At 40.1% G+C, this 15237-nt stretch overlaps 2 protein-coding genes across 3 annotated transcripts in view; one reads left to right on the top strand and one right to left on the bottom strand.

The window, feature by feature from the left end:
• The window catches only part of LOC145453942 (doublecortin domain-containing protein 1-like), a 304595-nt gene that overhangs the window by 46607 nt on the left and 242751 nt on the right, over positions 1–15237 (bottom strand). The window lies entirely within an intron of this gene.
• LOC145454427 (uncharacterized) lies at positions 425–10529 on the top strand. Of its 2 annotated transcripts, XM_080332423.1 has the most exons (13): positions 425–548; positions 616–777; positions 1107–1209; positions 3484–3677; positions 4390–4570; positions 6420–6489; positions 6553–6701; positions 6781–6886; positions 6960–7080; positions 9029–9157; positions 9433–9555; positions 9780–9888; positions 10232–10529. In XM_080332423.1, the coding sequence occupies exons 1-13, from the start codon at positions 470–472 to the stop codon at positions 10287–10289; spliced, it is 1584 nt and encodes a 527-aa protein (XP_080188549.1). In that variant the 5' UTR covers positions 425–469; the 3' UTR covers positions 10290–10529. The 2 variants fall into 2 exon arrangements, with proteins under 2 accessions (XP_080188549.1, XP_080188548.1); XM_080332422.1 differs by lacking the exon at positions 10232–10529 and having other exon boundaries at positions 9780–10198.

Below are 15237 nucleotides of genomic sequence, written 5' to 3'. Positions count from 1 at the left end.
GACCTAGATTTTCGATAAAAAGGACAAAGGGGCGTCCTCTGAGAAGCCTACACTTTCAAAAAAATAAAAAAAGAGGACATATGGTAACCCTACAATATTGTGTTTCATAATCCCAATTTTATATAGTGCGGCCCGCGAATGGATTCAGGTGTTGAATGCGGCCCGCGAGCTCAAAAGTTTGCCCACCCCTGGCCTAGGTGAAGTAAATAAGAGGCATGCACACTGAATGAAAAGTAATGCAGAGAATATAAGACGCAAGTGCAACACTCAGCCTGCACTCCAGTAAGACAAATGGTGCTCATCACTTTTGGCCTCTGCACTACGGTCAATGATAACTTATAAAGAATAACATCGCCAAAAATAATATTTCAGCACAAGTATCATTTATTATGAGAGTGTACCTATTACCCGAGTGTGAATCCTCTTGCGTCAAATAATTGACAGATTTTAGCGAACTAAAGTGGAAGTTATGACTTCCATATTCACTGCACTTTCATTTACTAGTTATATCGCGGTGCATGTCGTCCAATGTCAGTATAAAATTGTCGGTGAGTTCTTTTGCAATTAAATGTATGTACTGTATAGGAAATTTATGTACATTTTACTGCTCAACAGATCAATTCTCCTGCAATCAGGTTGGCGAGATTTTGACCAGGACTGCTCGCGTTGGAAGCATTAAATCTCCTTGTTACGGTGGTCCTACTGATTCCTATCCAGGAAATCTAGCTCCATGGACCAAAATTATCAATGTCACGCATACGTGTCAGAAACTAGAAGGTATAAGAAGCGATTACTCGACTGCATTTTTATGTTTAATAATTGATGTATGGTAAGCAGGCTAGTAGTAGGCCCATACTCTGTTGAGAAATTTCGATGGGGCAAATTCAACAATCCAGATAATATGTTCCATACACCCAAAATTGAATCGACGAATGCGGTGATTGATGAATGATGATTGACTTGGACAGCAGGGCAGGTGCATAGTGCACACATTGTAAATATCGTGTGCAGCCTACATCCTATTAAGTAATTATTTGACCCAATGCAGCAGTGTTCAATATGGTGTGTGGTACGATCACGAATCATTTGAACTTTATTCTTTTCAGGTTATGAACTTGCGATAAGAGATTTTCAACTTGCTGAAAGCGATTTTCTTTACATTGGCTTGAAGGTGACCGACATTCTGCGTCCTAGCTTGTTAAATCTGACGTAAGCATTCAAATTCAGCAAACCTATCAATCAGTTGAGAATAACATTTGTCCGATATATATAATGATTGATAATGATGCGATGTCGGCATATGCAAATGTGAGTTAAATACATTGTCATCATGGGACATGCAATACACCGTGAGTCAAGATATTTGAACGTGACCATTCCTAACCAATGTTCCCTTTAATTTTTGACGAGTCTGCGCACACTCACCAACTCACTGCGCAGACTCTTGGACAACATTGCGTAACCACTAAAAAAAGGTCATCACTTCTGATTTTCTGTGCGCAGAGACCGTGTCAGAACTGCGCATTTGCGCACGTGCGCAGCTCAGAGGGAACATTGTTCCTAACATACACTATAAATGCATGGATGGATAAAAAATATTCGGTATATGCCTATTTACCATACTTTTATCATATAGTGTCATCATGAGGTGGTCAGTAACGAAATACTTCTACTTTTTCGAAGTACTCAAGTAGTTTTCCTTTACTTCTGGTACTTACTCAAGTAGATCTGATTTTCGCTACTTCTACTTCGTAATATTTTGTGATCTACTTACTTACTTTTCGCTATTTTCAGGTTGTCAAGTAGAAGTAGTTTAATCTTCCAAACGGAAAGATATCCTGAGGCATTTCGGGGCTGTTTTCACGGAGCATCAACATTTAATTTTCATAAAATTTGAGTGAAGCCCAGACTTTTCGTCGCGCTTCGCGCGCGGTGGATACGGGGCAACCAGTAGTATATCACGATAGTATCGGTGAATATAATTTAGGTAGCGGGTTGGCATGGTTCCGTGCACATCGCATTGTAGCCCTTCGCCATATCAAATATTTCATCACAGAATATAATATTATGGCTCATCATAACGTTTGAAACTGATGTTTCGCAATCAAGCATTTACTTATCATATCGTAATCTAGCAGTCCAAGGCGTGTCCTAATCTGGAAAAGTTTTAGAGCTGTTTTAGCATACCAACCTTGAAAACTTTCTGGACTAAAGACATGAAATACATGTTCCGCTTTTAGAAGTAGTATTTATATTTCATTTTTGACTCCCAGTATCATATACTTTAACTTCTAATCAATATCAGTTCTTTTGTTTGGATAACATACATGTTGAAGTATAAAAGCAAGTGTAGTAATGCCTTTAATTTACGGAAATAAAGCTATACACAGTATGGAATTTTTACGATCCGGCATATTTTTTAGTAACGTTTACTAATCGCGCAAAGTGTTTACACCGTATCCTGTACAACTTCTCCGTATTGCTCTTGGACAAAACTACAGGCCTTATAATATGGGGAAGGGCGTCATACCATGATATTTTCTAAAACGTGCTGTTCGAATCAACAGAGGATTAGTATCGCATTTCCATATCAATACTATCATTTTACCCCATGATGCGGACGAATGCTTATGCTGTCGAAAATTGGATACCTCGTGGTATGCCTCAATATGAATCAAGCTTGGCACCTTTCGCATAGCTCGATTTGCACCTTTTTGACAATCCATGTGAACGAATTACGATCGTTTTCACAACCACTTAGTTACTTGGGTAGATTTAAAGTCAGTCAATTCTACTTCTACTTCAAGTAGTTTTAGGTTGCTGATGGAAGAAGTACTTTTACTCGTACTTGAGTAGATTTTGTCGTTGCTACTTCTACTTCTACTTGAGTAGCTTTCTTGACTACTTTGACCACCTCTGAGTGCCATCAGTTGCAAGTAATACCATTGGCACTGGTGAAAAAAAAGAGCAGACAGAAGGATAGGTAGAAATTGCTTTGCATTCACACGGATTCCAGCAGGTAAAATCCAGTCAAATAGGCTACCAATGCTTATGAAGAAATAATCCAGGGTGTAGTGGGCTTCTGTGATTTACCAACATTCTGCGCCTTCTTCTTGTGGTCACGAAAACGGGGTCCACTCCATCTCTGGGACTGGGATATAGGCTATTACCATATTAAGTGGTTTATTTGACTATTGTTTACCTTGAAATGGGTGATTTATACCAGGCAATGTCGACGGCCATATTTGCACCCTAGGCTATGGTGGAAATCAGCGAAAATTCTCGTTTACAATGTGTAGACTATAGGCTACTCGAGAGTTGCTTTCGCTATACACAAATTATAGAGTTAGAGTTCTCGTATCATAATAAAGCTGTTGTACGCTATAGAGTTCTTTATATCCCGCATTATAGCAAATCAACTTTTGTATACGGCGCAATTCCATTTAGCTCTGCTCAGGTATTCTCAATGACACATTATTGCAGGTACGTCGATTCATCCAGCAAAATTAGAGACAATTTGCTAACACGAAGACGAAAGGATGGTCCTACTACTGTGGTGTCGCCTCATGCTAAACCGTCCACCTACTTTCTCAAGGATTACGAAAATGTCATCATGGCGTTCTACACTGCAAATACCACCGTTGGGGGCCAAGGATTTGTAATCGACTACGCCGCAGGTGGAGTAAACTTTCGTGTTTCCAGTAGCGTAAATCTGGTTTTCATTGGAGAACAGTGGTTCCATGGTCACGCCACTTCGAAATCATCAGAGGGGGTCAGAAACGAAGCACTTCTACACTTCGAATATATCTTTCTAACTTCACCACTCCCTCAAGTGGTTATGATACATCTACTTCTACTTGACAGTTTTCAGTTTTTAGCAGAAACTATAGGCGTGGTAGAATAATTTACCTTTTTACTTACTTGTAATACGATACTTCTACTTGTGTAGAAATTGACGGTGGTACTTCTACGTGAGTATCAACAGTGACTATCTCTGAAAATGACCCCCTTTGGGAATCACAGTCTCCCACAATTTATACATGTTAAATCACGTTATTGCAATTCTCGTGTCGCTGAGGTTTCATTTCCACCCAACGAAAGTAGCTTAACAATAAAATTACTCTGACGCAGTCTGACTTATTTAATTGGCTTTCGTTTTAGATCGATATTTAAATATAACTGGGAATCAACAGTCGACCCTGTAAATATTGGCAGTTTCCTTTGAGACGCATCATCCAGGCGATTCAGTGTGCTAGAAATTCGTAGTATAGTTGTATGCAGTGTCCCATTGCGTCTACCTTCAAATTACTTTGTAATGTATTCATCATAGCCAATAATTTATTAATTTCGTGGTAAAGTTTTGGATTAGTAGTGACTGATGTGTTTCAGTTTGTGGAAATACCTTTCTTGACATCGTGTTTGTATTGGATCTGTCGGAAACCAAAATAGAGCCAAATGAGTCCAACGCCATGAAGCGATGGGTAATCGACATGGCAAGGCAGTTTGATATAGACAACGGAACCGCCCAAATTGGAATAATAACATATTCCAACACTTATACAGGTCGTGGGTGAGTAGCTATTAGCAACCGATAATTTGCATTTCTTTTTGTACCTCGTTTCACGCTGATCGCATGGAGGCTTTTTGACGTTATTGTTATACTCCGTAATAGCAAGACATCAAAGCCTGCAACCCTGCCCATGACTATGACCTGCCGTATATATATAGTGGTTCCATGGAACACTAGGGGTTTGCTGAGCCATACGCACTTAACTCATGCATACGGTTTGCGATCATTGGCAATCATTGGTTGCGGGTAATTACGCCCGATCAGTAGTCGAATTGTGTGGTCGTATTATCGATAATTAGCCTACGGAGATTAGTTATCTGTAGTCGTAGTCGTGTCGTATGCTGTGGCGTAGGCAGGAGAGGTGGAATTCGAAATCCAAAACCGTCCTTCTGAAATGCCAATTCTATCTCCAATATTTAAAAGCTCATTTGCAGAGGTGGTCAAAGTAGTCAAGAAAGCTACTCAAGTAGAAGTAGAAGTACCGATGCAAAAACCTACTCAAGTACAAGTAGAAGTAGAAATTCTGAAAGCAACCTAAAACTACTTGAAGTAGAAGTAGAATTTGCTGGCTTTAAATTTACTTAGGTAAGTAAGTAGTTTTGAAGACGGTCATAATACGTTCGCATGGACTTTCAAAAGCTGTAAATTGAGCTATGCGGAAGGGGCAGAGAGCTTCATACACAATGCACATTGATGGATCCCAGAAGGTATCAATTTCCGATAGCATGAGCATTCGACCGCATCATGGGATGCAAATGATAGTTTTGCTATGGAAATGAGATACTGATCTTTTGTTTACTCGAACATCCCATTTTAGAAAATGTCATGGCATGTTCCCTCGCCCATATTACGGCCTTAAGTTTAGTCGAAGAGCAGAAGTTGTATGGATACTACGTTAACACTTTGCGTGATCCGTATACGATGATAAAAAATATGGCGTAACGTAGAAGTGCCATATAGTGTAACTGTATTTTCGGAAAATAGAGGGCGATGCTACACTTGCTTTTAAACTTAAACATGTATGTTATCCAGACAAAAGAACTGAAACTAATTATTCACTTTCGTGAAAACTTATTTGTAACTCCATATCTACCTTGTGTGAAGCGCGACGGAAATTCGGGATTTGACTTAAATTTTCTTAAAATTGAAAGTTAGAACTCCGTGAAAACAGCTCGAGAATTCCCCAGTCTCTCTTTCTACTTGACAAACTGAAAATAGCGAAAAGTAAGTAGATCACAAAATATCACGAAGTAGAAGTAGAATTAGCGAAAATTCTACCTACTTGAATAAGTACCAGAAATAGAGGGAATCTACATGAGTACTTCGAAAAAGTAGAAGTACCTCGTTACTGACCACCTCTGCTCATTTGTAATCAAGCAATTGGTATGACACTGTTACGTTTCGGCCGAATAATACGATGACACTTTTCAAGGTGAAGAAGCCTCGCGTTTCTGAACTGGAATCTGAAAAGGAACCGCAGAATTCACAATTATTTGCGATAAATATTCATTATCATGTTGTCGTTTTGTGTGAAAATTTATATTTTAATGGTAATGCTATTCTAACTCCATGTCGGTGCACATTTCATTTTCTGCACTAGTAATCTATAGCAATGTATTCGATGTGTAGTTAAATACTGTCTCTTACGGTAGATTTTGGTTATGATGAATCATCGAAAATTTGGGGTTCCGCGAAGGCTAGCAGAGTTAGCGAAGTGTTCCGTGGCTCAGTATAGGCTAAAGAACCACTGGCAGGTCGTGTAATTTCGTATTAATTTGAAGCCAAAATTTTGTTTCGGCATATTGTATCACATTTTCTGAAAATACACGCTTTGTTCAAATACTTCCAGGATGTCTGACCGTGCCGTCATTACAACACATATTTCGCTCGGGCAATACCGGTCACAAGCTACGTTATTGGTAATTATGTCGGAATCAAGTACACAGCGGGCGGTATGAAGGTGTGCTCTGCATGTTTCGCAGAATGCAATCAACGAAATCACTCAATCGGGCAACGGTAGGCACAGCACGGCGGCCGCAATACGCAAAGCGGTCGCGCATTTTCAAAGCTCTTCAAGATGGGGAAGCAACAGTACGGGAAATATTATGATTGTTGTTATAAATGATGACAAGTGAGAGCGGTAGTTAGTTTCTAATTACGCTAACTTCAAATAGTGGAATTGTGATCTTCTTTGTTTCATCTTACGACAGGACAAGTGACCACCGAGAATTGGTCAAAGCCGCAGACGTAGCAAGGTTACAGGGCATCATCATCTACGCAATCGGGGTTGGAAAGTACGATCTCTGGGATCTTCGGGTATTGCAACTTTATTTCCTTCCACAATATTCGTTGGGGTGCTTCTAACCTGCACAATTGCGTTTATGTTCAGGCCATCGCGACCGGTAACTTGTCGTCTGACGACAGAGTCTATAGACTACCAAAATACGCAGATTTACGGGGAATCGTAAAAGATCTGTCTTTGGACATATTGCCGTTAAATTACGACAAAGGTATACATATTTGATTCTATACTGACAATATGGTAGGGTTACCATACGTTCTAAATGACGCTAAACAGGAAATTCGTGGTTCGAACGTGAGCGACGACCTTGTTTTTAGTCAACCAACGGAAAATGTGAAAGAAAAACTGCATTTCGGTAGTTGAGCCGGAAAGTTTTTTTGAACCACTTTTTCCGGATTATTATCCAGTATTGTAAGAAAATTTTGAAAAAGTGTCTTTTCCCGATTCCAAAATATGGTAACCCTACAATATGGCGTTCGATCTGGCTATACAGATTATTGTAGCCTACGCACTAAAACCTGTAGCGTAAACCCTGCGTTAGTAATCTAATCTGATATCTAGGGTTGCATTTGAAACAAACGGTGTTTTAAAACACTTTGTTTAAAACATGTTTTGAACAGTGTTTTAAACAAATGCCTCTAAAACAAAAACAAAATTGTGCTTTTTTTGAGTTGTAAAATTATGCCATAATTGTGTAAATACATGTTGTATGAGCCTACGGACAATTACCACCCGATAGAGCCGAAGTACATCGATATGGCATGGTTGGAACCCTCAAAATTGTCGGTTCAACAGCAATAGTACATATATTTCGTCAAAAGAGCTATATTTACCCTATATTTTCGATTGTCAATGTCAATCCACTATGGCGTCACAATTAAATATCCGTGACATCATGGCTTTAAAAAAAAAAAAAACATGTTTTAAACAAGGGCCTTGTTGTTGTTTTGAAATGATATACCATTATACGCTAGTGCAGGGGCGGGCAACTTCTCCAGTCGGCGGGCCGGATGTAGGAAAATTAAGTACTTGGCGGGCCGGATAGCTGAATCGATACATTATTCGCTCATTTATCCAAAAATATACAAGGAATAAATCGCATGTAATGAATGTATTGTAACGACAGCAATGTCATTTCAAAGCCATTTCTCCATTTCTCGCCGATAATGACGAAGACAATGTGGATTTGAGAACACCATTGTCATACAGGCGCCACCATGTCTGCTTCTCTCTGATCAGTTAACAAATGATGGTGCAATCCTTAATTAAGATTTCAAGGCGTTCGATAAGCCCGGTACTAGGGGTGTTCAAAAATGACTTTTTTTCTCAAATTGTACTGGCTACTTGATAAAATTGTTAGGTTTTCTAATTTAAGCCTACACACCAAATTAGGTTCAATTCCAGCCAGTAGCCAGTAGCCCCACCAGTTCTCGGCAAACTAGGGCCGCGGGGGTAGTGACGGGGCCTAAGTATCGTAGGCCCCGGTAGTGGTTTTCTCGGTATTGGTATAGAACCACCGCGGCCCTAGTCTGCCGAGAAGTGGTGGGGAATCTCGGCAGACTAGGGCCGCGGTTCTACTTTTTCAAAATTTTCAAACTTAGAATACCGGAGGAAAATTTTGAAAAATGGTAAATTTTCCCCGCTTCGTGGTCGGTAGACTAAAAAAAGGTCAACTTTCCGGCTCAGCTCCCGTAATAGCCGCCGGAGCGTTCCTTCAGTGCTGATTTACTGTATCTCAGTCGAATTTTGCCCTATATTAAACCAAAATTCTCAAAAAAGAGGACATTTGGGCGTCCTCGGAGGACATTTTGAAAAACCTGAAAAAGGAGGACGTATGGTAACCCTACAAGAATCGAACTTACTGAGAAGGCGTTGTCGAGAAATTTATATCTGAGAATCCACACCGAATGTGGCAAAGCCGTCATGCACTGCACATGCACACGACCTGTATATATGCATAACTTGCCTGCATTGCATACATTGCATTCTCGGTGGTGTCCATTCTCGGTAATGGCTTTCTCGGTATTGACCGGACACCGGCCGGCGGGCCAGATTATCAACTAAGACCAGAAACTGTCCGCGGGCCGGATCCGGCCCGCGGGCCGTATGTTGCCCGCCCCTGCGGCTAGTGAGTTGATTTTAATGTACCTTTCCAGTTATCGATGCTTGTATTGATTCGCCTACTGATCCTTGCGTCGACACTGGAATATGTATTAGAACTGGGACAAATTTTAAATGTGAATGCTTCGATGGTTACTATGGAGGAGACGATGGACCGTGTACAGGTAAACCAAAATAGAAATATTCATGTCAGACTAAAGCAATGTGACCGGACAGTATCGGAATAGTCTTTTGGTTTGTTTGACAATCCACAGATAAACACGAGTGCTTTGCTGACCTATACGGGTGGCATACCAATGCAACATCCAGCAACACAGCAGGCTCGTACCATTGCAATTGTGATGGGGGTTTTATTCGTTCTGGAAATGATTGTATCTGTGTATTGGCGATCTTGATGCGTGTTGACGGCCGTTTATATGTATATTGTATATATTCACAGATGAAGATGAGTGCACCAGTGGGCTAAATTACTGTCATTTTGACGCAATATGCTCCAACACCATCGGGGCGTACGAATGCCATTGCAAGTCGGGACATGTTGGTGATGGAGTATCTTGTGTAGGTATGAGGTATCACGATCACACATTGAAATCGGAAGATATTATTTTCTAGATCTAATGTTATTCGGTTGTGTCATTTTAAATGTGTTGTTGAAAATCGTAGGATGTGAAATTAGCATCACATATAACAAGAGCACGGATTAGGACTTGGGATTTGCGAAACTGAATTCGGGTTTAGAATCTTGAGATGGAATACTTCAGCAGGCGATAAAAGGTTTATTTTCAGCCACGGGACTTACAGAAGGAGAAATCGGTTCTATCATCTTGTCTTCAATGTTGGGAGCTGCGTTGATAGTGCTCGTCGTGTTCATAACTTCGTATTGCCTAAAGAAAAGGTTTGTGTATACTACTCTTAACGCTTATCTCCCAGTGTGTTTAAACATTTCTTGTCTTGGCTCACTATCCGCTTCGAGACTGTTAAGCTGCCCAGATACCCACCTATGTCAAAGGTCTCGAAACGCACATTTGCATAACGAACCCGCTGAACCATGTCAATGAGAGTGCGCATGCGCATTTGCGCTTGTCCCTTCAACAGCTATGAGTTATGCAAAGGTACATTCTGAGGACCGCCAGGCGACAAGCAGCTAATAGTTCCTTTAAATAAACAACGACAATCGCCGTGCCGTGTGTCGTCTCGATCCGCTAGAATGGATCCACAGAACATATATTTTGTTTCAGAGCATCAAGGAAGGAAGAAGGCGCTTCCCAACCATTCAGTCTTGATCCTGTCATCTAGTTATATTCGCATATAAGCTACCTATCGCCTAGTGTCTGAGGCGTGAATGCGGTTCGAATAGAATAATCGAGCTGCACTGTACAAATGGATGTATTCGCTAAGTGCAATATATTGATAATTTTAAACTGCGCCTCGGAAGCGATCCGAAATATTCTACTCCCAGTATTTTTGATGTTACTTTAGACTCAATTCCGGCGTGACAATAACACTTTGTTTGGCGAATATATATAGTTGTACGCATTCGATATATCTTTTTATCTATAACAACAACTTTGCTGACTTGGCCTAACCGTGGTATTGATGTAAACTCTCAGTTAGCTATGGACTAACACCAGAGGTGGTCAAAGTAGTCAAGAAAACTACTCAAGTAGAAGTAGAAGTAGCGACGAAAAAATCTACTCAAGTACCAGTAGAAGTACTTCCATGAGCAACCTAAAACCACTTGAAGTAGAAGTAGAATTGACTAACTTTAAATCTACTCAGGTAAGTAAGTAGTTGTGAAAACGATCGTAATTCGTTCACATGGAGTGTCAAAAGGTGCAACTTGAGCTACGCCAAAGTTGCAGAGCTTGATTCTTATTGATACATACCAGGAAGTATCCAATATTCGACAGCATAAGCATTCGTCCGCATCATGGGATGTATATGATAGTCAGACATGGGGTAATCGCGATTAGTAATCGTAATCGATTACGACGATTACAGCATTTTCAAGTAATCGTAATCGCAATCGATTACATTCGAAAAAATTCCGAAGTAATCGTAATCGTAATCGACTACTTCCCATATCTAATCGATTTCTTTGTGAAAGAGCGATTACTTTTTATTAGTACAAGGACTATGACATAAACTCAACATTCGCGAACAAGGAAAAGACATTATACCAGGTTAATGATAGCACGAACGTCTGATTTATAAACACCACTGCTCATTATTACGTCAGAAGTACTAGCTTCGCTCATGATTGCGTAAGAAGTATCCACTTCCACACATTGTATGTAAATAGATAATCGACTTACATTGTAGTGTGATTGTAAGAACACCTGCCGCGCGACATATCTTGTTTTCGCAACACTCTAGACGCCACTACCTCGCAGCAGGATAATAATCACCATTCTGCCTAGTTGCAAATGGTAATATTGATGTTTCGTTAAAGGTTATGCTTATAGTTCAACGCAATTTGTCTGTTGGTGTTTGGCGAGAAGCAGGCCTATGCAGTAGCCTACATACCAAGGATGGTGTGAACGTGAGGTTCACGCATCGCGTTCTGTGTGTATTCAACCTCAGAAATTTAGATGTTCACGTACACAAACGAACCTTTGTAGGTTCTGAGCTGTAAACCTTTTTTCACATATTACAGTTTTCACTTCATTATAACAGCTTCGGTTGAAATTTATTGCATTTTTACTGCTGGCCACTCAATGCATGGCGCTGGCAGCATAAAAAAAAATCAACACTAAACGAGCATGCACCTTGAGAATCTCAAAAATTTTGCTCGAAATAACCAGCATCTCGTTTGCGAATATTTAGTGACTCTCTGCTGTGAGCTTGACCAGCATTGACAAAACATCAATAGCGAGATGCACTACATCAGGGCCGGCCAACCCGTGGCCCACGAGAAGGTTTTGAGTGGCCCGCGCGGTAATTTCCGAAATTAGTAATATTATCAAAAAATGGATTGCACAGATTGTGAACTTGCGAGGCCAACCAAAAATTTGATTAGTCTGGCCGCAACACTTGAGCTATGATGACTAAAATATCAGTTCCGACGCATTGACAGATCCCTGAGCCAGTCACATTTTGGTAGATCTTCGTGCACAACAATAAAGCAGAATAATTTGCGATGGATTTATCAAAAGTAAAAATTTTCTATACGCTTCGCTCAACATGCTGTCACTCGATTTCTTGCTTTTAATATTGTTACCCGCTTTCTGAAAATGAAAGAACACCTAATGTATCAGATTGAGTCTAACTATATTCGCGATGACGAGACAAAGTGTCGTTCAATACATGCGACCTTGCGTTCGCGCTCGCAGAAGGACCGTCGACTATGAAACCTAGGCACAAAATGATTGACGCATGTTGGTTGAAACTTTCGATATCGATACGTCCAGGTGCCAAATAGTCCATTCCTTGCTAACTGAGCCCAGTGATATACAACAGGCCTGCAATATAGTCAAGTGACAACATTATTGACCCATGAACTTCGAAAAATTTTCGCGCATGGCGCGGCTAGTGGCCCGCACAATAGTTCGTCAATCAAATGTGGCCCTTTGGCTGAAAAGGTTTGCCACCCCTGCACTACATGATAGCCAGAGAATTATGCTTATTCGACCAATCAAAGGAATTGATATCGTTGTCTAATGTAAAAAATCTAGCAGGTGTACGTGGTCAATCTTGACTTCATATGTTTATTGTACCATAAAAACAAAATCCGCGGGATTGGGGTGTTGGCTACTGCTGTATAATTTGGTAATGGGGTAATATCGGTAGCAAGTATATAATCCCGTTTTACACTCTGCTCAATATTAACGTCACAATACCCAGACGGCGAATACATTGTCGGGCTGGCCTGGACCGTTAAGGCGTAAGCTTATATTCCCTTGCAAGTCCTCGTCGAAATTGCTGGCAAAGCGACGGAAGATATTGATTTTATGGGAATAATATACCATTTGATTGCCCCATAGTTGAAACATCCGCCGACGTTTAAAACGTCAATTTGTACTTTAGCATAGTGGCATTATGTTGCCGGAGTAATCGCTATTGGTATCGTGTTGTACATTAATATAGGCTATAACTTCACTAAAATGTAGGGTTGGAATTAGAAATACGACGTCACGTGACGTCATGAGGTTCACGTTCGTGTTCACACAGTAACTTTCAAAAAGGTTCACGTTCACACGAACCTGAACCTTTCAGAGGCTCACACCATCCGAGCTCACACCGAGCAAAGATTTGAAATTTTGTACTCGCCAAATAAAACATTACAATTTCCACAACGAAGCATTAAAAATCAACAGCTGCTGATATACATCATAACCGAACCGTTCTTTGCCGTTTCTCGTGACGGCAGCGTGCAGTATCCGCATTAAGAATAAGGCAGAATTTTATGGTCACTTTATCTTATTCTCATATGACTCTACACCTTAAACTGGCGTCGATCGTTATTTCGCAATTCTTAACCTGCTGCCATGGCCATCCGCTTATATGCCATGATAGCGTGGGTTGTAGCTAGAATAAGGACCAAAACAGCAATTCGTCCCGCATTCCGAACGTTAGTCGTGGGCCCCAATAACGTGGTCAATTCTCAAGTTGAAGACTGAATTATTGTCAATAATATTAGTAATTGCATTATATTACTATTCATTTTTAGGCCTCTCTAAGCCCCCGATAGTCAGATTTACCAGTGGAACTGAGGGCACGTAATTCATCATTATATCATCTGGTATGTTGGCCGAAACTGCATTTGTCTTTTGGTATGTCGTGGCTCGGTATAATGACCGGCACCGAAATGCTTATTCCTGTAAATTATGCATACTTTTTTCATGAGGGTGAGATGTATGCATTTCTAAATTAAGTTATTAAAAGACATTTAAATCGCGAAGCCCGAAAAAAATGTTCAGGGTAATCAGATCTCACGAAAATACTCTATAATTTATGTTGGTTTTACCAAATAATTTTGAGTCCCCTTCGAGCGCTCTCACCACCCTATTAAGTAATTTGGGGTGCGGCAGTTACGGAACTGGCAAGAATGCAAATCGTTTGATGCGATAAATCGTCCCTTATTAAGTTGGGCAATGGGTACATTATGACGTAACAAGCAAATAGCGCGTCATTTATTGAGGAAGTTGTTGTTATCTCATTAGGCCTTTTCGACGCAATCCTTATATTGTCTTCAATATATCTTGCAAGATTAGTTCTAAGAAGCAAAATAAATGTAATCGTGAGTAATCGTGATTACTTTTCCAATGTAATCGTAATCGTAATCGACTACTTCCTGATTTTGCTGTAATCGTAATCGTAATCGTAATCGCGTGATTCAGAAGTAATCGTAATCGCAATCGATTACATTCATGAAGTAATCACCCCATGTCTGAGGAAATGCGATACTGCTCCTCTTTTAACTCGAACAGCACGTTTTAGAAAATATCATGGTATGGCGCCCTCCCCATATTAAGGCCTGTATAGTTTAGTCGAAGAGGAATACGGAGAAGTTGTATAAGATATGGTGTAAACAATTTGCGCGATTAGTAAACATCAATAAAAAATATGGTGGATCGTAAAAATGCCATACTGTGTAGCTTTATTTCCAGAAATTAAAGGCATTACCACACTTGCTTTTATACTTCAACATGTATGTTATTCATACAAAAGAACTGATACTAAGTAGAACTCAAAGTACATGATACTGTGAATTGAAAGTGAAATATAATGTAAATACTACTTCTAAAATCGGAACATATACTTCATGACTTTAGTCCAGAAAGTTTCGAAGGTTGGTATGCTAAAACAGTTTCAAAACTAAAAAAAATCAGAATCCACTTTTTCAGATTAGGACACGCCATGGACTGCTAGATTACGATATGATAAGTAAATGCTAGATTGCGAAACATCAGTTTCAAACGTTCTGATGAGCCGTAATATTATATACTGTGATGAAATATTTGATATTGCGAAGGGCGACAATGCGGTGTGAACGGAACCACGCCAATCCCCTACCTAAATTATATTCACTGACACTTTCGTGAAATCATACTGGCTAACCCGTATAGCCTGCGCGCGAAGCGCGACGAAAATTCTGGGCTTTACTCAAATTTTATGAAAATTAAATATCGATGCTCCGTGAAAACAGCCCCGAAATTCCTCAGCCTATCTTCCCGTTGGAGGATTAAACTACTTCTACTTGACAAACTAAAAATAGCGAAAAGTAAGTAAGTAGATCACAAAA

This window comes from Botryllus schlosseri, chromosome 13, assembly GCF_051294905.1.
Source record: "Botryllus schlosseri isolate E-star chromosome 13, Bs_hap1, whole genome shotgun sequence".
Taxonomy (NCBI): Eukaryota; Metazoa; Chordata; class Ascidiacea; order Stolidobranchia; family Styelidae; genus Botryllus; species Botryllus schlosseri.
This window is presented reverse-complemented; position numbering and strand designations above follow the sequence as displayed.

Bases quoted from the DNA above. Each gene is read 5' to 3' on its own strand.
- LOC145454427 (XM_080332422.1), top strand. From the start codon at position 470: ATGACTTCCATATTCACTGCACTTTCATTTACTAGTTATATCGCGGTG. The intron at 778-1,106 runs GTATAAGAAGCG...TATTCTTTTCAG, and splicing joins TACGTGTCAGAAACTAGAAG to GTTATGAACTTGCGATAAGA. The intron at 9,556-9,779 runs GTATGAGGTATC...GTTTATTTTCAG, and splicing joins TGATGGAGTATCTTGTGTAG to CCACGGGACTTACAGAAGGA.